This window comes from Hakea prostrata, chromosome 7, assembly GCF_041222555.1.
Source record: "Hakea prostrata isolate BN-2017 chromosome 7, UWA_Hpros_2, whole genome shotgun sequence".
In the NCBI taxonomy this organism is placed as follows: domain Eukaryota; kingdom Viridiplantae; phylum Streptophyta; class Magnoliopsida; order Proteales; family Proteaceae; genus Hakea; species Hakea prostrata.
Window position 1 is genome coordinate 17,876,929 of NC_142606.1, and position 27,906 is coordinate 17,904,834.

General features: G+C 37.4%; 7 protein-coding genes across 8 annotated transcripts in view; 6 read left to right on the plus strand and 1 right to left on the minus strand.

Moving 5' to 3' along the window:
• The first annotated feature begins 427 nt into the window (after positions 1 to 427).
• Positions 428 to 1,556, plus strand: LOC149010213 (endochitinase EP3-like). The gene is made up of 2 exons (XM_089161784.1): positions 428 to 873; positions 965 to 1,556. Exons 1-2 carry the CDS (start codon positions 468 to 470, stop codon positions 1,375 to 1,377), a joined length of 819 nt encoding a protein of 272 aa, XP_089017910.1. The 5' UTR covers positions 428 to 467; the 3' UTR covers positions 1,378 to 1,556.
• A 4,134-nt stretch (positions 1,557 to 5,690) lies between these two features.
• Positions 5,691 to 6,828, plus strand: LOC149010214 (chitinase 5-like). Its single transcript, XM_089162063.1, has 2 exons — positions 5,691 to 6,171; positions 6,267 to 6,828. The coding sequence occupies exons 1-2, from the start codon at positions 5,766 to 5,768 to the stop codon at positions 6,677 to 6,679; spliced, it is 819 nt and encodes a 272-aa protein (XP_089018189.1). The 5' UTR covers positions 5,691 to 5,765; the 3' UTR covers positions 6,680 to 6,828.
• Positions 6,829 to 8,535: 1,707 nt separating this feature from the next.
• Positions 8,536 to 9,669, plus strand: LOC149010215 (endochitinase EP3-like). The gene is made up of 2 exons (XM_089163415.1): positions 8,536 to 8,981; positions 9,106 to 9,669. The coding sequence occupies exons 1-2, from the start codon at positions 8,576 to 8,578 to the stop codon at positions 9,516 to 9,518; spliced, it is 819 nt and encodes a 272-aa protein (XP_089019541.1). The 5' UTR covers positions 8,536 to 8,575; the 3' UTR covers positions 9,519 to 9,669.
• Positions 9,670 to 14,718: 5,049 nt separating this feature from the next.
• Positions 14,719 to 15,745, plus strand: LOC149010216 (endochitinase EP3-like). The gene is made up of 2 exons (XM_089162311.1): positions 14,719 to 15,125; positions 15,223 to 15,745. Exons 1-2 carry the CDS (start codon positions 14,720 to 14,722, stop codon positions 15,633 to 15,635), a joined length of 819 nt encoding a protein of 272 aa, XP_089018437.1. The 5' UTR covers position 14,719; the 3' UTR covers positions 15,636 to 15,745.
• Positions 15,746 to 17,917: 2,172 nt separating this feature from the next.
• LOC149010217 (endochitinase EP3-like) lies at positions 17,918 to 19,090 on the plus strand. The gene is made up of 2 exons (XM_089162013.1): positions 17,918 to 18,354; positions 18,451 to 19,090. The coding sequence occupies exons 1-2, from the start codon at positions 17,949 to 17,951 to the stop codon at positions 18,861 to 18,863; spliced, it is 819 nt and encodes a 272-aa protein (XP_089018139.1). The 5' UTR covers positions 17,918 to 17,948; the 3' UTR covers positions 18,864 to 19,090.
• Positions 19,091 to 20,088: 998 nt separating this feature from the next.
• On the minus strand, positions 20,089 to 21,668 carry LOC149010218 (endochitinase EP3-like). The gene is made up of 2 exons (XM_089161794.1): positions 21,198 to 21,668; positions 20,089 to 21,094 (listed from the first exon to the last, which is right to left on the minus strand). Exons 1-2 carry the CDS (start codon positions 21,643 to 21,645, stop codon positions 20,682 to 20,684), a joined length of 861 nt encoding a protein of 286 aa, XP_089017920.1. The 5' UTR covers positions 21,646 to 21,668; the 3' UTR covers positions 20,089 to 20,681.
• A 3,193-nt stretch (positions 21,669 to 24,861) lies between these two features.
• The window catches only part of LOC149010219 (aspartic proteinase 39-like), a 37,829-nt gene continuing 34,784 nt past the window's right edge, over positions 24,862 to 27,906 (plus strand). For both annotated transcript variants that reach the window (XM_089161795.1, XM_089161796.1), the window contains exons 1-3: positions 24,862 to 25,671; positions 26,083 to 26,215; positions 26,341 to 26,588. In XM_089161795.1, the coding sequence (XP_089017921.1) occupies positions 25,454 to 25,671; positions 26,083 to 26,215; positions 26,341 to 26,588 (599 nt within the window). In that variant the 5' untranslated portion in view covers positions 24,862 to 25,453. The remainder of the gene's footprint in view (positions 25,672 to 26,082; positions 26,216 to 26,340; positions 26,589 to 27,906) is intronic.

Genomic DNA, 27,906 nt, shown 5'->3' on the forward strand with positions numbered 1-27,906 from the left:
TTCATACCCATCTGATGCTACATCCAACATTGTCTTGCATCTAAAGAAGATCAATTGACATAAGAGCAGCAACAACATGATACGTTCTTGAGAGTTGGATTTTCATCCTAATCGCTACACATCATGAGTTGGATCTTGTTTCTATCCTGTACTGTGCTTTCAAATAGCTTTTTCGCCACGATTTAGTCATTGAAAAATTAGTCCAATGTGGAATTGTCTGCATTAACTCCTCTTGGTACGTAAAGCATTTTGTTGACTCCCAAGTCTGCATACACATTGCAAGGTAACTAACTGGACAGCTAGTTCATGAGATTTATCTCAAAAGACCCACTGAAGACGGCATCATATGATGTAATAGCCCTTTCCACACTCACCAAATACACTACAAATACCCACTTCTCTCCCTTCACTCTTTTCTCATCCACACTTCTTGCAATTTCCTCTTCTCTCATCAGTTCTCCTCCTCAATGGGTACTGCCACAACCCTTTCGGCCATCGCCCTGGCCAGTATTCTAGCCGGGCTAATGATGTCAGAATCCATAGTAATGGCTCAGAATTGCGGCTGTCAATCAAATGAGTGCTGTAGCAAATATGGGTACTGTGGAACTGACGCCGATCACTGCGGCGACAATTGCGTATCAGGGCCTTGCTCTGGGTCTAACAATGTCAAGGTGTCTGATATAGTAACACAACAGTTCTTCAGTGGGATAATTGATCAAGCACCTTCTGGCTGTCCCGGCAAGAGCTTCTATACCCGTGATGCATTTCTTCAAGCATGTAATATGTATTCCAGTTTCGGCACCATCGGCACAACTGATGACTCTAAACGTGAGATTGCTGCGTTCTTTGCTCACGTAACTCAAGAAACTACCTGTAAGTCTTTCATAATTTTCATTATCAAGCTTTTTCTTTTAGTGATTAATCTTGAAAGTTTATACTTATTAATTTCCGTGTTTGATTACAGTCATGTGTTACATAGAAGAGATAAATGGTTCTTCTGAGAATTACTGTGACCCATCATACACAGAGTACCCATGCACAGCCGGCAAGGGTTACTACGGCCGTGGACCGCTCCAGTTATCATGGAATTATAACTATGGCCAGGCAGGAAAAAGACTAGGATTTGATGGGCTAAATTCACCTGAGACAGTGGCTAATGATGTTTCGATTTCATTCAAGGCAGCATTGTGGTTCTGGATGAACGATTGTCACTCAATTATGAATTCTGGGAAAGGATTTGGAGCAACAATCAAAGCCATCAACGGAGATAAAGAATGCAATGGTGTTAACACAGTAGCTGTGCAGAATCGTATTACATATTATAAGAACTATTGTAACCAATTTGGCGTCTCACCTGGTGACAACCTTTCCTGCTAAGATGCTTTTTTTAGGGTTTTTTCTTTTTTAGAGGGAAAACAATAAAGGCTATAGGCCTATGGTGTACGTAAAGGCCACGGTGACCGCACAATTGTATTAAGATGATATAGTCTATTATGAATATGGGGAAAAAAATATACTAAAGACCATAGATGATAATAAAAATTTTTGTATTTTTTATTTATTTATATATTTTTGCCATCAAGGTATCTAGGCCTTGGGATTGATCATGTTCAAGATGCAATCACAGGATTGGTCATATTAGGTAAGGTACGAAAGTTCAGCAGAATTCGTCGGTTCACCCTTTCAGCGAATTTTGCTGATATTTTAGGCGATAAAATGCATAAGAGGTGAGGTACCATAAGTCAGTCAATCAGTCAAAAATATGTGGGCCCGTTATTAATTTAACTGATGAAATGGTGAGATCAAGTCATTCAATCAATCATAAATGCTTGGGCCCACTCTAAACAACTTATTACTCTTTTTAGTCTAGATATTAAAACATTAACCAAACATTTTTCATTTCTTCTTCTTCTTCGAAAATCGCAAGTCTGAAATACTCTTTAACAAAAAAAAAAAAAAAAATCTCAAATAATTGCATAACTTCTGGGCCTAATCGATTCCCACCACTGTTCTCCATATTTGTTGTCTTTCTCATCTTCCATCTCTTTTATGAAGTTAGCCGGGGTCGCCGAAGGGAGGATTCCTTTTGTTCCTTCCTACCTCCATCCATGAAGCATCCATGACATCTCCGGCGAACAGAGAGTGACCCCACAACAGCCTCAATGGTGTATTAAAATACAGATGCTGTGGCAAACATTTCTGGCGAACATGAGAGTAATGAATGATCTCAAATTCTTAGGTTCCATGAATTTTCGACGATTTTTGCCCGTTATTCTCCTGTATTTTACCCTTTCGGCGAAAAATCAATTTTCCAGTGATATTTAACATATATCGTTTTCACTAGTGCAATATTTGGTGAATTTCGCGGAAAGATTGTACCATGATTCTAGGTGTGTAAGTATGGTCTCAATAACTAAACCGATATTAAAAGCAAATAACACTTGGGTTTTTAAAAGTCTTGCCTAGAACCATAGGTGAGGGCTAAGTATTCTAGCACTGGGTCAAGGTCATAGATGAGTGTTTGACCCAACTTGCCATGGCCCCACCTAATCTTGATTTTAACCATACATTTTACTTTAATTTTAAAGTTGATTATATACTGTCCTATTGGTTTATTATTAGGGTCAGGTTAGGACCCGAACCTTAATAATAAAAAAAGATCGAGAGCAATCGAGACCAACCTAGCTTGGCCCAACATCTATCAAGTTGGGAATCTGGCGATCCGTCCTTGCAATGCTAAAATATAGATATTGCCGAAAATATGCCATGTCATATTTCCTTTTCCCTAAGGGCCTGTTTAGTTACATAAGTCTGGAGATTTCAAATATCTAGAAATTTTCAAATCTATAGTCTTTAAATCTATAGAATCATAATTTATAAAATTAACTGTTTGGTTAACCGAATATGTGGAATGAAATCTGTGGATTCATCAGTGATTTTTGTAAATGTACAAATGTTTAGTGTTTTTATATTAGGGATGAAATCTCTCTATTTCACTCCATATCCATAAATCTACAGATTCACGTTTTTAGTGCAAAAATATGAATCTCTAGATTTCATGAATCTAGAGATTTTCACAATCAAAAGGGTATAAATCTCGCAATTATGAATCCAGAGATTTCAAATCTCTGAATTCATGTAACCAAACAGGCCCTAAGAAAATGAGTTTAACCTTGACTAGATTCATCAGGTCTTTTGTTGGAAAAATGATAGCAACTTGTGTTTTAACCCCAGAAAAGAATCAGTAACAACTAGGAAAGCAAGAAAGGAGTATAATAAAATCTGAATCATGTTCACATTGCGCAATAGACTCAACCCACTGAGTGTGGCTCAACACCTCGAGGTAGCACACAGTGGGGGCACAAGGCCAAGGTTACTATGCGGATCCAGATCCTCTACGGCGAGCTCTTTACGCATCATCCATTCAACCACTAGATGAACAATAAGTTGAAAGATTTAATTGTAATCATTGGATTCGAACACATGCTTGACAATTATGATTAAATCCATCCACCAGTCATCCATCCAATGGTTGGACAAACTAAACACACGGATCAGGGGTTGGATGCAGATGATTTGTGTGTGCTATATGCTATGTACCCTTAGAGGTCGAGGAGTTAGATTCTAATTTCTTCATTTTTTTTTGTATGATTCCACTCATTCAGGTTGTCTTTAGGATGCTCATCTCATCTAGGATGGTCAAGGTGAGTCCGGATCAGCGACCCCGACGGGGTAGCACTTTGTGCTCCCCAACGCTTCCTGACCACAAATATCAGTGGGGCCCACGGTGAAAAACACTTTTTGGAAGAAATAAATAAATAAATAAATAAATAAATAAAAACTTTTTCACCAGTGGGACCCACTGGTTTTTGTGGTCAGGAAGCCATGGGTGTGCTCCCCCGACGGGAAGAAGATCCGGATTCTGGTAAAGGGAAGCATCCCAAATTCCAGAGCTAACTAGATTGTGCTAGTTGCTGCACATTTCGAGGTGTCTCTGTCAAGATGTATGCGACACAACCTAGCCTTGAGATGCATTCCTTGAAGTTCTGGTCCTTGAAGATGAGGTCTTTCAGGCTTTGCTTTTATGGATTTAGAAACCAATACCAGAATTGATTGAGTTAACAATTTGGGCTGATCCAACTTAATCCAAACTAGATGAATTACTTTACAGATCTAGCATCTATACAATACTAATTACCAACACCTCAAGCATGATATTCCCTCTTATATCCCTTCACTGTTCTTTCTTTGATCATCAAATGAAATTCTTTTCTTTTCTTTTTTGTGATATCACCTCTAATGAAACAACATGGACATAAAAATGAAGATGGGGAAGGGGGAGTGGCACTCTAGTGAAGAATAATGGCTCATTTTATATCACATGTATTGTAATGAAGACAAATTTCACCATACAGAATATTTCATGACTAGTTTCAAACCCTAAACACACCCCGTGATTGTTTTTGGGCACTCACCTCTGTCAGGTATGTAGTATCCAGATTTCATGCTATCTGAAATTTCTTGTGGGGTTTTTGGGTTATGAACATTTTAGTTATGCTATTCAAAAAATTTTACATCAAAATTGATGGTATAATTTCTACGTCTAAAATGGTTTAAACTAACAAGCTTACCACCAATCATGGGGTTGAATCTGACACGGCTCCACACCCAATGTTCTCGCCGCCTTGGAAACATCAGGAATTGTCCAAGAATGGAATCCATCCGTCCACGGCTGCCAAAGACTAACCAGAAAAGTTGTTTGAACTTTTCAAAGACGGAAGAGAAATTAAGGAGATCAGAAATGTGAGTCAGTGCGTGGTGGATGTACTGATTGAGAGTTACTGAATTCTTCTTTTTATTTTTTCTGGGGTTTGGCCGAGTGGGGATAATCAAAGAATGAAAGAACTGGAGAGGATGTTAGCACTGTTCTTAGTCTTCGTTTTATATATCTAACTTTGTCGTCCAATGTTCGAATATAATGCGCCACACAGTGACAATTGTTAATTTTCTTAGCTAGAGGAATGGAGATTTAAGCTTAAGACCATCATTTTACTATCTTGTATTATCAGTAATGCAAAATAGTAATAACAACTAAGAACGCAACTGGCAATAACGTCAAACACTTGGAGGATGCTAGCTCACAGAGTTTTGAATACCATTTCCACACACCATAAAGAGACTTGGTTGAAGTTGAGTAAGAAACTTCCAACCCACTTCCACATGGTAATCGCACCAATCTCTTGGGTATGGCCGCCGCCATTGAAGATCCATTTTGGATGCTGGTGTCATTGCGGCTTGATACCCATCTGATGTTACATCCAACATCCTCAGAGCTTGAAAAAAATCAATCTAAGATTACAAGAGCAGCAACAAGATGACAGGCCTTGACACTTGCACTGCACCGCATTTCATTGCACTTAATGCGGACACTACAGAGGATTTCATCCTAATCGCCACAGACCAACTTGGTCAATGAAAAGCTTGTAGAATGTGGAACTGTCTGCATCAACTCTGGTACAGCATTTTGTTGACTCCCAAGTCCCAAGTCCCAAGTCTTCATACACGAAGAAGGAAACTGGACAAAACCTGACCCCATTACTACAAGACTGTCAGACACAGCTCATGAGATTTATTTACTGCAAAGGGAAGAGGGCATAGTAGCTCTTCCTACACTCACCAACTACACTATAAATACCCACTTACCTTCACTCTTTTCTCATCCACATTTCTTGAAATTTCTTCATTTCTCATCAGTTCTCTCCTCAATGGGTACTTCCACAACCATTTCAACCATCGCCCTGGCTAGTATTCTAGCCGGGTTAATGATGTCAGAATCCATGGTAATGGCTCAGAATTGTGGCTGTCAATCAAACCAGTGCTGTAGCAAATATGGGTACTGTGGAACTGGCAACACTTACTGTGGCGATGGATGCAAATCGGGGCCTTGCTATGGGTCTAACAATGTCAAGGTGTCTGATATAGTTACACAGCAGTTCTTCAATGGGATAATTAATCAAGCACCTTCAGGGTGTCCCGGCAAGAGTTTCTATACCCGTGATGCGTTTCTTCAAGCATCTAAGTCTTATCCTAGCTTTGGCACCACCGGAACAACTGATGACTCTAAACGTGAGATTGCTGCGTTCTTTGCCCACGTAACTCAAGAGACTGGATGTAAGTTTTTCAGAATATTCATTTTCAAGCTTCTTCTTTCAGTAATTTCAGATGAGATCTTGAATGTTTACGCTTTTTTGCGTGTTTGATTACAGTTATGTGTTCCAGAGTAGAGAAAGACGGTGCTTCTAAGAATTACTGTGACAGATCATACACACAGTACCCGTGCGCAGCCGGCAAGGGTTACTACGGCCGTGGACCTCTCCAGCTAACCTGGAACTATAACTATGGCGCTGCAGGAAAGGATATAGGATTTGATGGGCTAAATTCTCCTGAGACTGTGGCCAGAGACGTTCTGATTTCATTCAAGACAGCATTGTGGTTCTGGATGAACAATTGTCACTCACTTATAACTTCTGGAAAAGGATTTGGAGCAACAATCAGAGCCATCAACGGTAATCTAGAATGCAATGGTGCTAACACAGCAGCTGTGCAAAATCGTGTTAAATATTATAAGAACTACTGTAACCAATTTGGCATCTCACCTGGTAATAACCTTTCTTGCTAAGATGTTTCACCTTTAATTTGGCTTTTCGATTTCCATAGAGGAAACGGAAAACAATAAAGACTATAGTGTTGGTCAGGGCCAGGGTGAACACATATCTGTATTGTCTTAAAGGTGATGAAGTCTATTGTATTGGGGGAAAAAAATATAATAAAGACAATAGATTAAAAAAAAAATTGTACGTAGTTCAATTTTTTTTTTTTTTTTTTTTTCATTTTTGCCAACAAGGGTATCTAGGTATTTAGACTGGGATTTTTATTTGAGGCAGCAGCCTGTCGATTCTGATCAAACTACATCATCAAAGTATGATCCAACAATTGAGAATCAAATGATGAAAGTGTACATGTAAATATTGACTTTTCATTTTTACATTTTAAGGACTTAATTTTATTAATTTACAAACTCAAGTCCTTCATTTACCCAACACCCAAAACCCTCTCTTATTTTGTCTTCTCACACTGATGCAATTTGGGAGCATGATTACGAGAACCCAGGGCGCTCCGGTGACATAACCTCATCATCAGTTGCCGTTGAAACTCTATTTGCAAAAACTTCATTCAGTTCTGAGTTTCGAGGTATTTCGAATCCTCCTGTCTATCAAATCTCGAATCGATTCGGTTCTTCACAATCTTCATTTACCCTTTCTCAAGTTCTACCGGTCAAAATCGACGATTCTCCCACCTTCTCGAAGGTCCTCAGTCCTCGGCAATTCATCGTCTTCAAGAATCGTTGGATTTAGTGAGTTTTTCTTTCTGATTGCATCTCTACAGATTTTTTTTTTTTTTCTTTCATTTTCCTGTTTAGGTTCAACACTGATTGCATCTCTTTCTGATTAAGTAGAACTCTTTTCAGTCTCAGAAGTGTGGCTTATTGAGCGACTGATGTATGGATTAATATGCTAGATCTCTTGGACATTACTGCAAGACACTGTTGCAATGATTCATGGGCTGTTCTTTTACTCTATATACATTAATACACTTCATGTTAAGTTTTTTTAGGATGTCTGTTGAATCTCCATCTTTAGGGCTTCTTTGCTATGTTGTGTTGATGTCCTATTGTGGGTTGATGTAGAAGTTTAAATTGAGGAACCCCATTTTGGTTCAGTGATGAGATCTGGGTTGTGGTGCAGAATTCCTTTTCCCTACCTACAATTGATTCTATATCTTTGTCTCAAAGACCATACAAAGCTAAAACTACTATAAGAAAATCCCAGTAAATATTTGATCTCGAACGTCGGTAGCACATGTTGCACAATACCATTCAGGTTGACTCCGTGGTAATTCCTTTAAGATGCGTGATCTCTCCCCTCAAATTCCATGAATTCCTCACTTAGTGGGCAAGAAATCAGAACAGGTGACTTTATTGAGTGTTTTTCTGTTCATCACATGCAATTAAAGTTTTGAATATGAGTTGTGAGTCTGACTGAAACCTTCTCGATCATCTGGAAATAGTTTGAAGTAAGTTATACGAATATTCGATCCCTGCATTTTTAAATAAAAACATGTATAACTGGTCAAGTTATATAGGCGGATTGACCCGTCCAAAATGTAGATGATTACTCCGAGGATTATTCGATCTGATTTTGAAAACCAATCATTGGATAGATATATCAAATTTCAATTTAAAAAAATAAGTAGATTAATAATCCTTCTTCTTTCTTTCGCGACCAAAGATGTGAATGGACGAAGATCTGGTAAAATGAGATGGACGGGTACCTAGTATTATATCCTTTGATCAAACATACTTTGAAAGTTTCTTACGATTCAAAGTCAATCTAAGTGCATATTATTATCATAACCTCTAATAAATTTTTTAGCTTTCCATTAAAACCTATAAATCCACCCTCTCCCACACCATCTTCTCATTCTAATTCCATTCATTTCTTGTCATCCTTCTTCAATGGCGAACCGCAAAATGGTTATGTTGGTCACCCTGATCGGAATTTTATCTGGGCTGATGTTGGAAACCGCCGTGGGTCAAAATTGTGGTTGTTCATCAGGTCTCTGTTGTAGCAAGTATGGATATTGTGGCAGTGGAGATGAATATTGTGGCGAGGGATGTCAAGAAGGCGCTTGCTCCAATCAAAATACCAATGGTGGTGGGGTTGCTGATATTGTCACACAAGAGTTCTTCGACGGGATAATCAATCAAGCTGATTCATCCTGTGCAGGGAAAAGCTTCTATACCCGTTCAGCATTCCTTGAAGCCTGTGATTCCTATTCAAGCTTCGGTACTTCTGGAACAGCAGAAGAAAATAAGCGTGAGATTGCAGCATTTTTTGGACATGTCACACATGAGACTGGACGTGAGTATATACATATATATTCTTTTTCTGAGTTTGAGGCCCTCCACCACACATTTAAGAATGTATTTCTATACAATTTTTTCCTGGCTCCGTTTTATTAATTCTATATTTGGCCTGCATGCAGACTTGTGTTACATTGAGGAGATAGATGGAGCCTCCAAGGATTATTGTGATGAGAATAACACACAATACCCATGCGTTTCTGGAAAGGGTTACTATGGCCGTGGACCATTGCAGCTATCATGGAACTACAACTATGGAGCTGCTGGTGATAGTATAGGATTTGATGGGCTCAACTCACCTGAAACTGTGGCCAACAATGTTGTGACTTCTTTCAAGGCAGCATTGTGGTTCTGGATGAACGATTGTCACTCAATCATGACTTCTGGTGAAGGGTTTGGAGCGACAATCCGAAAAATCAATGGTCAGCTTGAGTGTGATGGTGCAAATACTGAAGCTGTGCAATCTCGTGTTAAGTACTATAAGGAATACTGTGACGACTTTGGTGTTGCTTATGGTGACAATCTCACTTGTTGAGATACATATATAATTAGCTACTGTGTAAGGAAATATTTGTTTTTAATTTAAACTAGTTATTTTGGCACAATAATGGGATGGGATATTGGGATAGATCATTATAATAAAGCAGGCAAGAGGCCCTGATAAGTTATGATCTAGATTCTATGGCTGGAATTGTGAAGTTAATAAACTCTTTCTTCTCTGTCTAATGTGAGGCTTCCATAGATTTCCATGGTTTTCCTTTCCCATTTTTTGAAGTTTCTCCTATAGTCTTTTTTTTTTTCATGTGCTCGATATTAAATCTTCGCTCCATCCCCAGACCTACCTATGCACAAAAATAAAATAACTAGAGCTATGAACGTGTTACCAACTTATCCACTGGAAGGAAGGTTGACAGCTAGTGATACTGGTTGGTCAAATTTATGTTCTGTTTGAAAAATCATTTGACTTTCTGAGACGGAAGAGAAAAGAATTTCAGTTACTGGGAAAGAGAGTCGTTTCATTTATTAATTTGATTTGAGAGTGGTCAATTGCAGCCCTAGCTGGAAGAACCCACAGGACTGACAGGAGGGTTGACAAAGGCTAACCAGAAAAATTGTTTGAACTTATTAAACACGGAACAGAAATTAAGGAAATCAGAGAATGTTCATCGGTGCATGTTAAATAAATAATAGAGAGATATTTTTATTTATTTATTATTTTTTTGGCTCAAAAGAAACTACTGAGAGAGATATGATATGGTTGCCATGGAAGAATATCCTTCGTGGATGCTGGTGACATTGCAGCTTGATAATCCATCTGATGTTACATCCAACATTGTCGTGCATCTAAAGAAGATCAATCTGAGATTTTGACATAAGAGCAGCAACAACATGATACGACTTTGAGAGTTGGATTTTTATGCTCTCAATTTGTAATCATCTCAATTTAACAAGCACTTGCATTGCACTGCTTCTCGCTGCACTTGATGTGAACATTAGAGAAGATTTTCATCCTAATCGCTACACATCATGAGTTGGATATCTTGTTTCTATCTCGGCAGAAATCACCATTCATTGCGTTCAAATAGCTTTTTCGCCTCGAGTTAGTCGATGAAAAATTAGTCCAATGTAAAATTGTCTGGATTAGCTCTTGGAATAGCGTTTTGTTGACTCCCAAGTCTGGATATACATTGGAAGGAAACGGGACAGGAATGCTGACCTAACCTCCATTGCTACAAGACAGTAAGAGATTTATCTCCAAAGACCCACTGATGACGGCATAATGTAATAGCTAGCCCTTCCCATCCATTGAACATAATCGCTTGACTTGTTTGACTTTGTTGAAAACAAAAGTGAAAAATGGATAAGAATGAGTGCAAAATAATGACACTAGAGCATTCTCTATGAGGGAGGACAGCCCTTTGCACTTCCAAGATTGAAAAAAGAACCCCTCTCACTAGGTAGGAAGGAAATCCTTATCAAAGAAGTAACAAATATTGCCCACATATACCATGTCATATTTCCTTTTCCCTAAGAAAATGAATTTGACATTGAAATTCATCAGGTTTTTTTGTGGAAAAAATGATACCAACTTTGTGTTTTAATTGGCTCCAATGGAGAAGATGTGCTGACCCAAGAGTCACACTAGACTAGGATTTAAGGACTTTCATCTCTTTAATATGGTCTTATTAGCAAGGCAAGAATGAATGATTCTCACCCAACGTGGGTCTTTATTGGCTACAATTATGAGAAAGAAGCATTCTCAAAATCACTCTTCCTCAATGCTCTACTACCAAGGGAGTTTTTTGGGGTTGGAGAAATGTTCTCGCAAAAAGGGATGTCCTTAGATCATGTCTATTAAGGAAAATAGGGAAATAAAATTCAAATTTATGGGTGGGTTTAAATAAAATTTAAATTTTGTTTGAATTGGGTAACCGTTGGATTACTTAATACCACATGGATTGGCATAATCCTATGAGGGAATTGTTCGATAATTTTAGGGAAAGGATTTACAGAGGATGTGAATCTGTATCGGATGCACTAAAATGTTAGTAGTCAAAGTCTTGGAAATTTATGTTTTTTTATTTTGACTTTATAATAAAATATGAATTATGTTCACGTTGCGCAAGAGACTCAAACCATTGAGTGTGTACGAGATCCAGATCCTCTACATCTAGCTCTTAAAGCGTCCATTCCAGTCCATTCAACCACTAGATGGACATTAAGTTGAAAGATTTAATTGTAATTCTCGGATTCAAACATATGCTAGACAATTACATACATCATCCATCCAATAGTTGGATAGACTAAACACACGAATTGAGGGCTGGATGTTTGTGTGCACTATACACTACCCTTAGAGGTTGGGGAATTAGATTCTAATTTGTTCATTTTTTTTTCCCTGTATGATTCTACTCATTCAGGTTGTCTTCAAGAAGCTAATCCTCATCTAGGATGGTCATGGGAGGCATCCCAAATTTTCAGAGCTATCTAGATTGTGCTAGTTGCACATTTCGTGGTGTCTCTGCCAAAATGTATGCTACACAACTTAGCCTTGAGATGCATTGCTTGAAGTTCTGGTACTTGAAGATAAGCTCATTCATGCTTTGCTTTTATGGATTTAAAAACCAAACCAGAATTGATTCAGTTAGCAATTTGGGCTGGCCCAACTTATTCCAAACTAGACGAATTATTTTACAGATCTAGCATCGATACAATACTAATTACATCATTGTTCTTTCTTTGATCATTTAATGAAACTCCTAATTTTATTTTGTGATATCATCTCTAATGAAACTATATGGACATAAAAATGAGGAGGGAGAAGAGGGTAAGACACTCTCGTAAAGAATAAAGACTCATTTATATCACATTTATTGTGATGAAGACAAATTTCAGCATTCATCAAAATGTTTCTTGACTTGTTTCAAAGCCTAAACACACACTGATAGTTGTTTTTGGGCAGTCACCTCTGTCAGGTATGTAGCGCGTTGTATCCAGAATTTCATGCTACTGGAAATTTCTTGTGGGGTATTTGGGTTATGAACATTTTAGTTATGCTATTCAAAATATTTTACATGATGAAAATTGATGGTTTCTACATCGCCTAAAATGGTTTAAATTAACTAACAAAGCTTACCACCAAACATGAGGTTGAATCTGACACGGTTCCAAACCCAATGTTCTCCTCGCCGTGGTAACGTTAGGAATTGTCCAGGAATGGAATCCATCTGTCCACGGCTGCCAAAGACTAACCAGAAAAGTTGTTTGAACTTTTCAAAGACGGAAGAAAAATTTAGGGGATCAGAAATGTGCCTCAGTGCGTGGTGGATGTAATGATTTAGAGTTATTCAACTCTTCCTTTAAGAATGAGGGAATTGGAGAAATATTATTTAGCACTGCCTGGTGGATGTACTGATTGAGAGTTACTGAATTCTTCCTTCTTTTTATTTTTTCTGGGGTATGGATGGGGATAATCAAAGAATGAGAGAATTGGAGAGGATATTAGCACTGTTCTTAGTCTTCGTTTTATGTATCTGCTTTGTCCTCCAATGTCCGAATATAATGCGCCACTCAGTGACAATTGTTAATTTTCTTAGCTAGAGGAATGGAGATTTAAGCTTAAAACCTTAATTTTACTAAAAATAGCAACAACAACTAAGAACGCAACTGGCAATAACGTCAATCCCTTGGAGGATGCTAGCTCACAGAGTTTTGAATACCATTTCCACACACCATAAAGAGACTCTTGGTTGAAATTGAGTAAGAAAATTCCATCCCACTTCCACATACCAATCTCTTGAGTATGGCCGCCATTGAAGAATATCCATTTTGGATGCTGGTGTCATTGCGGCTTGACACCCATCTGATGTTACATCCAACTATGGTAAAAATTCGAGGGAAACTCAAGTTTCAACCGGGTGAAAATGGGAAACTTAAGTGGAAACTTGGGGAATTTCGAGGAAACTGAGGACTTTTCCATACAAGTTTCGACATGTTTTAGAGAGTATTTTGGGTGGGATCCTGTATTTAAGCTAATTAGAGTATAAAGAATACATTTGTTGTATTTCGCTAAAAAAATCAATGTAGATATGTCATTCAATGTACATAACATCATTGTAGAGTTGTCCAAAAAGTACATTATAAACTTAACTACTTAAGCACATAACATTCAATATATAATTTCTAACTTCAAAATAGTTGACAATAAAAGAAAAATACAACTTAGTGTTAAGATGAGTGCCAAAAGTGGATTCATCCTATGAGCTGAGTAGTATTACGTCTGTAACATCCTCTCCTCCAACCAACGAACATAGACATCCCATGACATTTTATGTCTATGGTTCTCAAGTTAATCGACAACTGTAACTTTATGAGTCTGGTCATCAATAGGCTTAAGATAACCAACCTGAGGGAATACGTACTTTGGATAGGGAAGTCCTGATGGAGGGGGTATTTGTCGTGGGTATTTGGGGAAACATGAAATAAACAAAAAAATTGAAAATTTGAAAAAGCTACAAAATTTACAGGAAAAAGTCCCAAGTTTCCACAAAATTTCCTAGGTTTCCACGAAATTTACCAAGTTTCCTACAAAATTTGAGAATTTTTTCCCTCATGAACCAGCTGGTCCAACTGGGTTGAACCAAGTTTCGACAGGTTTCAACAAGTTTCAACGAAATTTTGATAATTTTGATCAAAACTGAGGACTTTTTTTCAGTCCTCATGAGTTTCGTTTCGCATTTTCCAAAATGAAAATTTTCGATGGAAATTTAGCAAGTTTCGATGAAATTTTATTCTATGCATCCAATTAACATCCTCAAAGTTTGAACGGATCAATCTAAGATTACGAGCAGCAACAAGATGACATGCCTTGACACTTGCACTTAATGCGGACACGACAGAGGATTTTCATCCTAATCGCCACAGACCAACTTAGTCAATGAAAAGATGGTAGAATGTGGAACTGTCTGCATCAACTCTGGTACAGCATTTGTTGACTCCCAACTCTGCATACACGAAGCAAGGAAACTGGAAAAAAAAATGCTTACCTAACCCCATTACTACAAGACTATCAGACACACCTCAAGAGATTTATTTCAAAAGACTCCACTGAAAAGGGAAGAGGGCAAAGTAGCTCTTCCTACACTCACCAACTACACTATAAATACCCACTTCCCTTCAATCTCTACTCATCCACATTTCTTGCAATTTCTTCATTTCTCATCAGTTCTCTCTTTAATGGGCACTTTCACAACCCTTTCAGCCATCGCCCTGGCTAGTATTCTAGCCGGGTTAATGATGTCAGAGTCCATGGTAATGGCTCAGAATTGTGGCTGTAAATCAAACGAGTGCTGTAGCAAATATGGGTACTGTGGAACTGGCAATGCTTACTGCGGCGATGGATGCCAATCGGGGCCTTGCTATGGTTCTAACAATGTCAAGGTGTCTGATATAGTTACACAACAGTTCTTCAATGGGATAATTAATCAAGCACCTTCAGGCTGTCCCGGCAAGAGATTCTATACCCGTGATGCATTTCTTCAAGCATCTAATTCATATCCTAGATTCGGCACCACCGGAACAACTGATGACTCTAAACGTGAGATTGCTGCGTTCTTTGCCCACGTAACTCAAGAGACTGGATGTAAGTTTTTCACAATATTCATTTTCAAGCTTCTTCTTTCAGTAACATTTCAGATAAAATCTTGAATGTTTATGCTTTTCTGCGTGTTTGACAACAGTCATGTGTTACATAGAAGAGAAAGATGGTGCTTCTAAGAATTACTGTGACAGATCAGACACACAGTACCCGTGCTCAGCCGGCAAGGGTTACTACGGCCGTGGACCTCTCCAGCTAACCTGGAACTATAACTATGGTGCAGCAGGAAAGAAAATAGGATTTGATGGGCTAAAATCTCCTGAGACTGTGGCTAGAAATGTTCTAATTTCATTCAAGACAGCATTTTGGTTCTGGATGAACGATTGTCATTCACTTATAACTTCTGGGAAAGGATTTGGAGCAACAATCAGAGCCATCAACGGTAATCTAGAATGCAATGGTGCTAACACAGCAGCTATGCAAAATCGTGTTAAATATTATAAGAACTATTGTAACCAATTTGGCGTCTCACCTGGTAACAACCTTTCTTGCTAAGATGTTTCACCTTCTGGCTTAGATCGATTTCCATAGAGGAAACGGAAAACAATAACGACTACATACAGTGTTGGTCAGGGCCAGGGTGAACACCTATCTGTATTGTCTTAAGATGATGAAGTCTATTGTTTCTGGGAAAAAATATAATAAAGACAATAGATTAAATAAAAAATAAAACTTTTGTACATAGTTAATTTTTTTTTTTTTTTTTTTTTGTTCATTCATGCCAACAATATCTAGGTATTTTGGATTAAACATTCTCCAAACCCAGAATCACAAATCGGGTCATTATACCTTAAACCAGTTACTGGACAGTGGTCAATGCAGGGTTGATAGAGTGGTAAAATCCATACTTCTCAGAGAAGAGATTATGGGTTCAACACAAGTTAGAATGGCGAAAGACTGAATAGTCACTTGACTTGTTTGACTTTATTGAAAATGAAAGAGAAATGTATATTAAAATAATGACACTACATACCATCGCATGGTTTCTAGGTTGGTTCGATCAACACTTTTTGGTGTAGAAGTCGTGGTTCGATTCTTCCTAATGATAAGTTATGCAATACTCTCATCCCCAATATGTAAAAGATTTTATGTCTCAAAAGATAAATAAATAATGACACCACAGCATTCTCTATGAGTAAGGGTGGCCCCTTTGCACATGATGATAGATCATAAAAGCAACATCTATAGAAGGTATGCAACAAAACTTTTCACTAATTGTTAAATAATTATATCAGAGCATAGCTGATACATTGATAATCTTTGCATGAAAAAACTTTGAAAAAAAATTACAAGATTAGACAAAATTTCGTATACTCATACAAAATTAATTGCTCATTGTAATATATTATTTTAAGTTCGGGTTTACAAATTTAACTAAATGAGTGATGGCTCTATCCCTGAATGTGCTGAAAAATTTTCTAGAGGTATAAACGTGATAGTTTACAAATTCAAAGAATGTGTATGCAATTTGCTCTCACTTTTATTGCTCAAAAATGTGAAATTGACAAGGAACCTAGTCCGCACACAGTGAAATTGCATGATTGTTTTCTATTTTGAAGTAAATGTTTATTTAAAAAATTACAAAATGTGTAATTAATTTGCTAACGTGTAAAGTATTGAGGTGAAAATGTGCTCTTAGCTTCCTGGTTCACTCCTGATCAGGATCTGGTACCTGAGACCAAAACAATGGTGAGAGTTGACCGCCTCTGGGGATGGAAAACCACCTCCAATGATTATGTCAGTTCAAGAGGATAAATCAAAGACTCCCTTGAGGAATAAATGCCCAAGGAGACAAAGAAGAGAATGTTCTTGAGGAGTTAACGCAGGAGAGTAATGGCTGGAGTATTCCAGTCATCTTGGCTTACTGTTACTTGTGTGAAGAATGGTTATATATGCAGCTGGTCCATACCTAAACTAACGATGGATGTGCCGTAGCCCTACGATGAGGATGGTCTAGATGAAGGGTGGAGATGACTTCTTAGATAGGCTTGTTCAACAAACCAAGCCGTGCGATCTCTTCGCTGGTGAAAGATCTTGTTGATGAGTCAAGCAATCAGTCTCGAAGTGATATTGACATGACACCAGCCCGCAGTTGAGAGACAAAAAGATGTAGGTGAAAGGCTCGAGGCAAGCTTGGGGCGAGGGAGAAGCTTCATTGTCATCCATGAACATTGAGGGAGAAGCTTCATTGTCATCCATGAACATTTAATGACTCTTGACGCATTCAATGCGAAATTAAATGTCGTGATTGACGTCTAGATAAAAGACACGTCAAATCTGTTGTCATTGTGATGTATGATTCTTGAGTTCTCAGCTAATATTTCCTACGAAAAGCCGCATGACCGAGAAGTGTCAACAGAATTATCTTGTACCAAGCTTGAATTCTAGGTTTGGTTCAAGTGGCTTATTCCAATCGGACCATAATGACCCTAACATAAAGCTATCACCACATACCAAGTTGATCACAGTATTCTGAAATATTTAACACGACCTTGCACTGTGCCCAACGCCATGAAAATCTGGTCAATGTTCGTCCAATGTGGACTTTCTGCATTAATTCTTGGTACAGCATTTTGTTGACTCCCAAGCCTTTATACACGAAGCACGGAAACTGGACAAAAATGCTGACCTAACCCCATTACTACAAGACTGTCAGACACAGCTCATGAGATTTATTTCAAAGACCCACTGAAGAGGGCATAATAGCTTTTCCCACACTCACCAACTGCAATAAATAGCTACTTCCACTCCCTATTTTCTCATCCCAACCTCTTGCAATTTCCTCTTTCCTCATCAGTTTTCTCCTCAATGGGTACTTCCACAACCCTTTCAGCCATCGCCATGGCCAGTATTCTAGCTGGGGTAATGATATCAGAATCCATGGTAACGGCTCAGAATTGTGGCTGTAAATCAAACGAGTGCTGTAGCAAATTTGGGTATTGTGGAACTGGCAACGCTTACTGCGGCGATGGATGCCAATCAGGGCCTTGCTATGGGTCTAACAATGTCAAGGTGTCTGGTATAGTTACACAGCAATTCTTCAATGGGATAATTAATCAAGCACCTTCAGGGTGTCCCGGCAAGAGCTTCTATACCCGTGATGCGTTTCTGCAAGCATCTAATTCTTATCCTAGCTTTGGCACCACTGGAACAACTGATGACTCTAAACGTGAGATTGCTGCGTTCTTTGCCCATATAACTCATGAGACTGGCTGTAAGTTTTTCACAATATTCATTTTCAAGCTTCTTCTTGTAGAAACTTCAAACAAATTCTTGAAAGTCTAATGCTTTTTTGCGTGTTTGACTACAGTCATGTGTTACATAGAAGAGAAAGATGGTGCTTCTAAGAATTACTGTGACGGATCATACACACAGTACCCGTGCGCCGCCGGCAAGGGTTACTACGGCCGTGGACCTCTTCAGCTAACGTGGAACTATAACTATGGTGCTGCAGGAAAGAAAATAGGATTTGATGGGCTAAATTCTCCTGAAACTGTGGCTAGAAATGTTCTGATTTCATTCAAGGCAGCACTGTGGTTCTGGATGAACGATTGTCATTCACTTATAACTTCTGGGAAAGGATTTGGAGCAACAATCAGAGCCATCAACGGTAAACTAGAATGCAATGGTGCTAACACAGCAGCTGTGCAAAATCGTGTTAAATATTATAAAAACTATTGTAGCCAATTTGGGGTCTCCCCTGGCGACAACCTCAGTTGCTAAGATGCTTTATATTTTGGTTTAGTTTAATTTCTCTGAATATGAGGGAAAACAAATAAGGCTATAGAGTTGATCAGGGCTAAAGCAAGGTGCTCAGTGTTGACCAATGCCTGAAGAGGTTGCACATTTAGCTCTCTCTAATGGTATATAATGGTATATGTAATATCTCATCTACCACCTTTGTATTGTGATAAAGTCTACTACATAAATTAACATAAAATATTTATTTACTTGATTTAATCTTTAATTTCTCATTTTTTTCCATTAGGGTATCTTGGCCTTGGGATTGATATTTTTCAAAGCAACAATCACAGAATTGGGTTATTCTAAGTTTGTAAGTTTGGCTTTGATAGCCTAAAACCTATTTGAAAAGGGAATAATAGTTGGGTTCAAAGATCTTGCCTAAGACCAAAATATTCTAGTCTTGAATTAGGGTCAAAGTAAGGTTTAGCCGTTTAGGTTTGAGTGTTTAACCCAACTTGTCTTGTCATAACGTTACCTTACCATGCATGATTTTAACCATGTATCTATCCCGACCTTGATTGTGGATTGTTTTATCGTTTTGTTATTAGGGTCAAGGTCAAGACCCAACCCTTAATAATGAATCAGATCAAGGCCAATGAAAGCCAACCTAACTTAGCCAAACCCTATCAAGGTGGGTAATATTAGGATTGACCCACTAGGATTGTGAAAGACTGAACATAATCCATTGACTTTTCAATTTTATTGATTGACTTTTCAATTTTATTGAAATTAAGAATAAAAAGTAGATGAGAAATGAATGCGAGATAATGACACCAGAGCTCTTTATGAGGGAGGATGGCCCCTTTGCACATGAAGCATAAAAAAGAAAGGTCATAAAAGCATCGTGCATAGGAGGTGTGTGGAATGGTTATTTCACTTATTGTTAATGGGTATAGGTGATACATTGATAAACCTTGCATGATTTTTTTTGAAAAAATTTACAGGATTGGAAACAAATTCAGTTTACTGAGATAAAATTGGGTTTGCAAAACAAACTAAAATGGTATGTTCCCTCAGCTTAGGACAGAATTACACAGAAAAATTTTAAGGGGTAGATATAGTAGTTTACAAACTTGGTGATATAATAAAAAAATAGACGAATCCGATGCCGAAGGCTTCTGGACAAGCAAGAGTCTGAGAATTGTGTTATTACTTTATTACTAAAAAATATGAAATCAACCTACAATGTATTCCGTAAATAATGAAACCACCTATTGGGATGTGTTATGGGAAAAATACCTGAACTCGATTCAAACTGGAGTTAAGGGAACAACACCAAATGAGACACATTGACAGTCGTATGAACAGACTAATACAAACCATCAGATCAGAACAAAGGAATTCAATGGCGAACAAGGGGTTGAGACTTGAGACATAGATGACGACAAGTATAAATAAGAAAAGGGCAAGAGCCAAGTGAAGGAGATTCATTTTTCTCTTCTCACTCTCGTCTTGAGAGAGAGCTCTTTCTCTACAATTTGAGACCGCAAACATTTGAACTTACTAAACTGTCAAAGACAGATTGTCGATCACAACAATTGGCTCTGCCTCTAACGATCATTCCTAGTAGTTCCAGGATCTTCATCACACAAATTATTAGTTGATTGAATTGGCTCATACAACTTCGAATTGAGTCGAATTGATCTGCTCAAGTCTAAGAGTTGAGCGGTTTGACATTTAGTGAGATTTTTCATCAACATGATGGAATAAATAATGGAACAAAGACTATGGAATAATTATTTTCTGTTTGTAAGTAAACATTTTATTTTAAAAATTACAAATTGTGTAATTAATACACTAACAGGTAAGGTTGTCACCCGGTGACACCCCAAATTGATCACAATATTCTGTGTAATATTGAGCACGGGCTTGCACAGTTGCTGGGTTTCGACCATCACATTCAAGTGCACCATTAATGGCTCTGATCGTTGGTCCAAACCCTTCACCAGAAGTTATAATTGAGTGGCAATTGTTCATCCAGTACCACAATGCTGTCTTGAATGAAATAACTACATCATTCCCCACAGTTCCTGGAGAATTTAGCCCATCAAATCCTATACTATTTCCTGCTGCTCCATAGTTGTAGTTCCATGATAACTGCAGTGGTCCTCGGCCGTAGTAACCCTGACCATCGGCGCAGGGGTACTGTGTGCTTGTCTCATCACAGTAATCCTTCGAGGCACCATCAATCTCTTCTATGTAACAAAAGTCTGTATGTGCACAAAAACCAGCTCATTATAAATATAACAACTAGGAAAGCGAGAATGAAAGAGTATATAGAAACCCTAATCCTAGAAGAGAAGGAAAACTTACGTCCAGTCTCATGAGTTACATGCGCGAAGAAGGCAGCAATCTCACGTTTAGAGTCATCAGTTGTTCCAACCCTGCCAAAGCTTGTATATGAATTAAGGGCTTCAAGGAATGCATCACGAGTATAGAAGCTCTTGCCAACACAAGAAGAGTCTGCTTGACTGATAATCCCATTAAAAAACTCTTCTGTCACAATATCAGCCACTGATACATCGTTAGTAGGAGGTGCAGCATAGCATTGACCTTCTTGGCAACCGGTGCTGCAATAATCGTCGCCGGTGCCGCAATATCCCCACCGGCTACAGCAGAGGTCTGATGCGCAGCCGCAGTTCTGACCCATTACAGAATCTGAGAAAAGTCCGGCTAAAACTCCGGCTGAAGTGATGAGAAGTAGGAACTTTCTGACTGTAAGGGAAAGCATGTTGGGACTAACTGTTGATGAAGAATTCATAAAGAACAGGTGAAATCAGAAAGTTTGAGAAGATAGAGTGGGAAATTGGAGGACTTATAGTGGTTCTGGTAAGAGGCTAAAAGATAATGTTTGACATTTGTGTGTCGGCTGCACTAAAATGCTAAAAGTCAAAGTCTATACGCGTTAGGAATTGTATGTATTTTGACTTTGATTTTGTCAATAGATTTTGAAGCATGTTTACGTTGCGCAAGAACCTCCATCGAGTCAATCCATTGAAGGTACCTCAACAGCCCGACCTAGCATTCGTGGGAAAATTGAATCCGAATCACTTCACAGTAGCACTGATGTTTTTTTATCACACATTTTGGATGGGGTTTATGTAAGAATTCTCACCGAATCTGAATCACTTTGCGGGAGCACTGATGTTTTTTTGCCACGCATTTTGAATGGGGGGTTAATGTAGGAATCACTAAAGATCCAATTTTAATTTTTGTCTGTTTTGGCAAAAAAAAATCTAATTTTAATTCATTTTATTAGTTCTAAATATAAACCCATCTAAAATGTGTTGTGAAATAACATCAAGGGAACACCATAGGAGGAGGGGATCCAAATTCAATTGAATTTTCTCAACCCTCTGATTGATTATTCTTGCCTCACTCTTCTTCATCATACATTTAATAATGGAATTCACTCGTGATCCACTTTATATATATTCAATGGTGGATCCCTTCATCTGTGGTAGAGAATTTGGAATGACTTTTTTTTTGTGGTGGCCCTGGTGGGGGGTGGGAATATAGCCAACGTTATACACTACCTTTTGGGGGTATTCACATTGGCACAAGTCCACTCATTCAGATTGTCTTGACAAAGTTCATCCCCCCCTAGGATTGTTATTGGATGTATCTCACATTCTAATAGATTGTCTTACACATATTTAGACGTTTTTTATTAGGATGTATGTGACATAACCTAACCTTGAAATGCACTCCATAAAAGTTTTGGTCCTTAAAGATGAGCCCATCCATGTTTTGTTTTCATGAATTTTGAAATTGTAACTGCAATTAGTTCAATTGACAATTTTGACTAGTCAAATTGAATCCAATATGGATGAATTATTAACCGATCTGGTATCATGATACCTTTTTTTGCTACAATTACTACCATCGCCAAAAATCCCATTATTTGCGCAGTTGTAAACGTTGTAATAAACCCATTATTCGTGACGATTGTAATCACCACCAAGAAGATTTTTCTAGTTGGTGCTCGAAAACTTTCGTCTATTTTTTACAACACCAATAGAGACGATGAACGTGGCGACAGAAGGTAAGTGTAGCCAGGGGCGGAGCCAGAATTGAACATGGGGGGCTGAATATACGTGGGCCAATGCAGACTTCACTGTGGGTCCCATCTCATAATCTTTTATTATATTTTGACGTGAGGTCCACAGTAAAAATTTAGGTAAATTAATAGGAGGACTAAAATAGATAACACAATTATAAATAAATTATAAAAAAATATTAAAATAAAATAAGGGCAAAAATTGTGAGAGAAAAACTTTAAAAAATCATGAAAGAAAAATGTGAAAAATAAATTGTCGGAGAAATTATAAAAAAAAAAAATTTTTGAAGTCTATTAACTAAATATGGGATAAACACTTAATTTATCATAAATTAATTAAAAAAAATCAATGATTATGATTAGATATAATAATATTAATGGCAAAATTTAAACATCCAATTAATAAAACTTAAACTTTAAATTGCTATTAGTAGGATTCGAAACTTTATAAGAAAGTTTAGGGATTCAAAAATAAAATAAAATGATTACGAACAACCGAAAGAAAAATCAACAAAATAAATAATAATAATAATAATAATAATAATAATAATAATAATAATAATAATAATAATAATAATAATAATAATAATAATAATTATAATAATTATAATAATAATTATAATAGAATTATGCTTTATGAAAAGAATACTATAAAAATCGTGAGTGTGAGAGAGAGAGAGGAATAATTTGAAAAAGAGAGAATGAATACCTAATAACTAGGAAGAAGATTTAAGAAAATTCCAATGTCTTCTAACTAATCCAACATTTTGTGAGACATGTGATAAAAAAAGAAAAGAAAAAAAAAGAGGAGATTCATGAGAGAATAAATATGAAATAATATATAGGGTTGAGAACTCACCTCTCAGTGGAGAGATTGTGGGTTCAATCCTTACCGGCGGCATATGTAATTATCCCAACCCCAATTTTCCTATATATAAAAAGCGCCTTTGTTATATAAATAATATATAAAGAGAAATTCATGGATCTGAGTTAGTTTTTAATTAAAGTTTAACATTTTATTCCTAAAAACTATGAATTTAATGATAACCATTACATAATGATTAAAAATGACATTTATACCTTTTACTCAAATATTTGTTACAATCGCCTTTTTTTTTTTTTTTTTTTTTTTTTTAACGATTTTTTTTTGTAGTGTCAATACAATATTACCAACCCGTCAAAGCATCATGATAAGCATGATATTCCCTCTTATTCCCCTTGAATATTTTGTCTTTCATCCAATTTAACTTTTTACTTTTTGTGGGTAAAATCATCTAATGAAACTATATGGACATAAAAATGAAGGGGATTGGGGGGGGGGGGGGGGATTCAGCATTCAAAATGTTACCACTCGAAAAACTTGCTTGTTTTTTGGCATTTCTAGATTTTCGACTAAAATAATTACTAAATTTGTTAAATTTTTAAATTTCAAATCTAGTCCTCACAAATAAAATGGTAGAGATGTAAACAAGTAATTGAAAACTTATATTCAATTTATATTCATGTCCATTTAGAAGAATTTACTTAAGAAACTAATTATCCGCTTATCATTCAGACTAAATCCGTTTGAAAACCAACTATATATTATCCAAATCTGTTGTGGATATGGTATTACCACTATTTGATCTGAATCCGGTCCGTTTACATTTCTATTTAAAAATTCCTCATAAGGGTGTTTTTTGGGTACGGACACATAATACTTTAGGTTTTTTTTTGGCCTTTTGGGGGCGAGGAGGGGGGTTAAATAGAAAAGCTGTGTTTTTGTTTTCTTCATCTTCATAGTGAAAATAAACAAATTACTTGGCTAGTTGGCTGTGGGCATAGCTTTGCTAAAAACATGCATGGTAATACTTTTTTTTTTTTTTTTTGACACATGCATGCATATTAATACTCAAAAATACTCAAATTAGGTATTTTTATTGTTTTTCATTTAATGCCATTTTGGTGAAACACAGTTCTTCAAAATTCAAATCGTCGCTGGTCGAACTGAACTTATTTTCCTTTATTTATTTATTTATTTTTATTTTCCCTTTAGTCGAGCCGTTTCTCTGTTTCGTCGAAACAATGGCGGTTGTTGTGTATCCATTTGGTTCAATTTACGTCTCCTTCCTGTTTGCTCGCATTCGCCTTTCCCACATGATGAAGGATGTAGATACATTTCGATTCACTTCCCATGCTTTATTCAAATTTCAAGGCCTTCTGGATTTCAGTGGTTTGTTCAGATTCTCAGCTGATGAAGGAAAGGGGTACAGAGGAGGAAATAAGGGTAAAGGGTATTGGAATTTGTTTCTTTTTTTAGCAATGAACAGGTGTTTTCCATTGAATGAAAAGCGGAGAGTACCCAATTCTGTGGTCGTTGTTGCTGTTCTCGTTTTTTCTATTTTATCCATCTGTAATTGCTTTTCGTCATCCTCCACCTAACTTCTATCATTGCCGGGGACCTCCATTGCCCCGGCTTCTCTGTGAATAGAACTAGGAAAAGTAAGAAAGAAGAAAAAAGAGCGGAGGAATGGATATTAGAAGATTGATTTGTGGGCTCTCCCTGTTAATTCTGTTTGAGGTACCCAGTATCTCTGCTTCTGGTATATTCAGGGTGCACCACAGATTTGCAGGTCAGAAGCGGTCTTTGAGTGATATCAAAGCTCATGATGGGCGGCGTCACAGTAGATTCCTGTATTCCAGTATTGATATCCCCTTGGGTGGAAACAGCAACCCTAAAGATGTTGGGTTTGTTACCAATTCATCGCTTGCATTTTCTATTTCGTTTAATGTTTATGTGATTTTCTTACATCGAGTTTTGGATTGTCAAACGTTATTCTCGGTGGATATTATTTTGACCCATGGTTAAAAGACTTTGCTGCCCTTGTCAAGAACTCTGTTTCGTTTATTTTGAATGGGTCCAATTAGATTTCTATTCTGTATATTTGAGATATCTTTGTCAAATGGCAATCTTCTTTGCGAGTGGTTGTAATGGTCAAATGTCAACTTCTTCCTTTCTGTTTTTTTTGTTTTCCCACGTAAACATCAGTTTTCTTCATTGCCATGCTAATTGTCAAAAGTTGTTTTTGTATCTTTTTTCATTCAATGTAAATGACATGAAAGTGTTTCGGGTTCTGGTGGGTCTGTTGATTCTTGTAGGTCATACTTTACTAAACTAGCCATTGGGTCTCCTCCGAAGATTTATTATGTACTAGTCGATACAGGAAGCGACATTCTTTGGGTCAATTGCGTTGGCTGCACCAAGTGTCCAGTGAAAAGCAGCAATATCGGGGTATGCTTATCCTTATGCTTTCTGTCTTGAGTCTTGATCCACCCCCTTAAGATTCTTGGTTCAGCATCATTTCACATTTTCTCAATCTCAAGTATGTGCTATGTTCAATTATTTATGATGCACAGGAAGAACTTGAGCAATATGACCTAAAGGCTTCTGCAACTGGAGAACTGATTAAATGTGATGAAGATTTTTGTTACCTTGCTTCTGAATCCCCTATTCCTAGTTGCACCAATAATATGGACTGTGCATTTAGTGTGGAGTATCAAGATGGGAGTGCAACCACTGGATACTATGTCAGAGATGTTATACAATATGGTCAAGTGTCTGGAAACAAACAGACTACTCTCTCTAATGGGACCGTTGTCTTTGGGTATGACAGTTTTATTAACTTTTTACATTTGCACCAGTACGTCACTAATTCCGATTTTGTTGTATCTTGCTTGCATTTTTACTAGACTTTGGTACCTTGTCAAACATACACTTAAACATTTGAATACACATATCCACACACATAACAGAATTCCTGTGCCATTAGTCTCAGGATTGACTCTCCTTTAAGTTAATGCATTTGATCCAAGTTACAGCCTTTGACTATTCCCCTAGGCCCTTTGACCATAGAGTCCCGGTTTCCATCAAGTGCCTCCTAGATTTTAGGACTAATCTGTAGAAACCCTAACATCCAATATTCTTCCCTTAGCACCTGCATTCTTATTCCCAAAGCTACATCCTTTAAACAGTTCTAAAACCCTAAACAGGCCCCCTTGTTTTGAGAGTTTGAAATCTTTTTTGATAAGTCTTGGATAATCCATCATTGTTTGAATGCCTTGATCAAGCCACATTACTCTAACCAAGTCATATAACTTTCAAGTAGTCACTTGACCTCTAAAACAAAATTGTACTATAGCCTAGATACTCAATTTTAGCTCCCCAAGTTACACCCATACAACTTAAACCCATGAGTTTAAAGGCCCATAACCAGTACAACCCACCCCTAGGCTTATTCATAGGAAAATAAACCAGGTAGGGGTCGATCTGCATCAAGTAGATTATGATATATAGATTATGATATATGAAAGAATGATCTTGGAAACAGCCACTTCCGTAAAGCAAGGGTATGGCTGAATAGATTTGCCCCTCCCAGAACCTGTAGTGCCTCACACAATGGACACTATTATGGGGAGAGAATAATGGAAGACTGGAGAAACAGAAGATATCTGATTATGTTATGGGACTTCAGGTTAAATTTTGAATGAGTGACTCAGACTCTCCTGCAAAATTTATGGGTTCTGAATATGAAAAAAAAATGTGGGTCATAAGAAACAGAAGATATCTGATTATGTTGTGGGACTTCAGGTTAAATTTTGAATGACTGACTCAGACTCTCCTGCAAAATTTATGGGTTCTGAATATGAAAAAAGAAGAAGTGGGTTTCACATCCTTATGAGGAGAGATGTCTGACACTAAACTATTCTGCATTTGAAATGAAGTATCTTATGACCAAATTTGTTGCCACATTGCTGAAAACCACCTGACTTTTGTAATACGCCAGGTATCCTTTAACATTCTCCATTGGTTCGTAGACAGGACAGACTTTTCTGAGTCATGTACTAAGGGCTTTAGTCTTATTATATCTGGTCGTTGATTAAATTTCTACATACGCTTTTTCTTTGGAAGGAAAAAGGAAATCT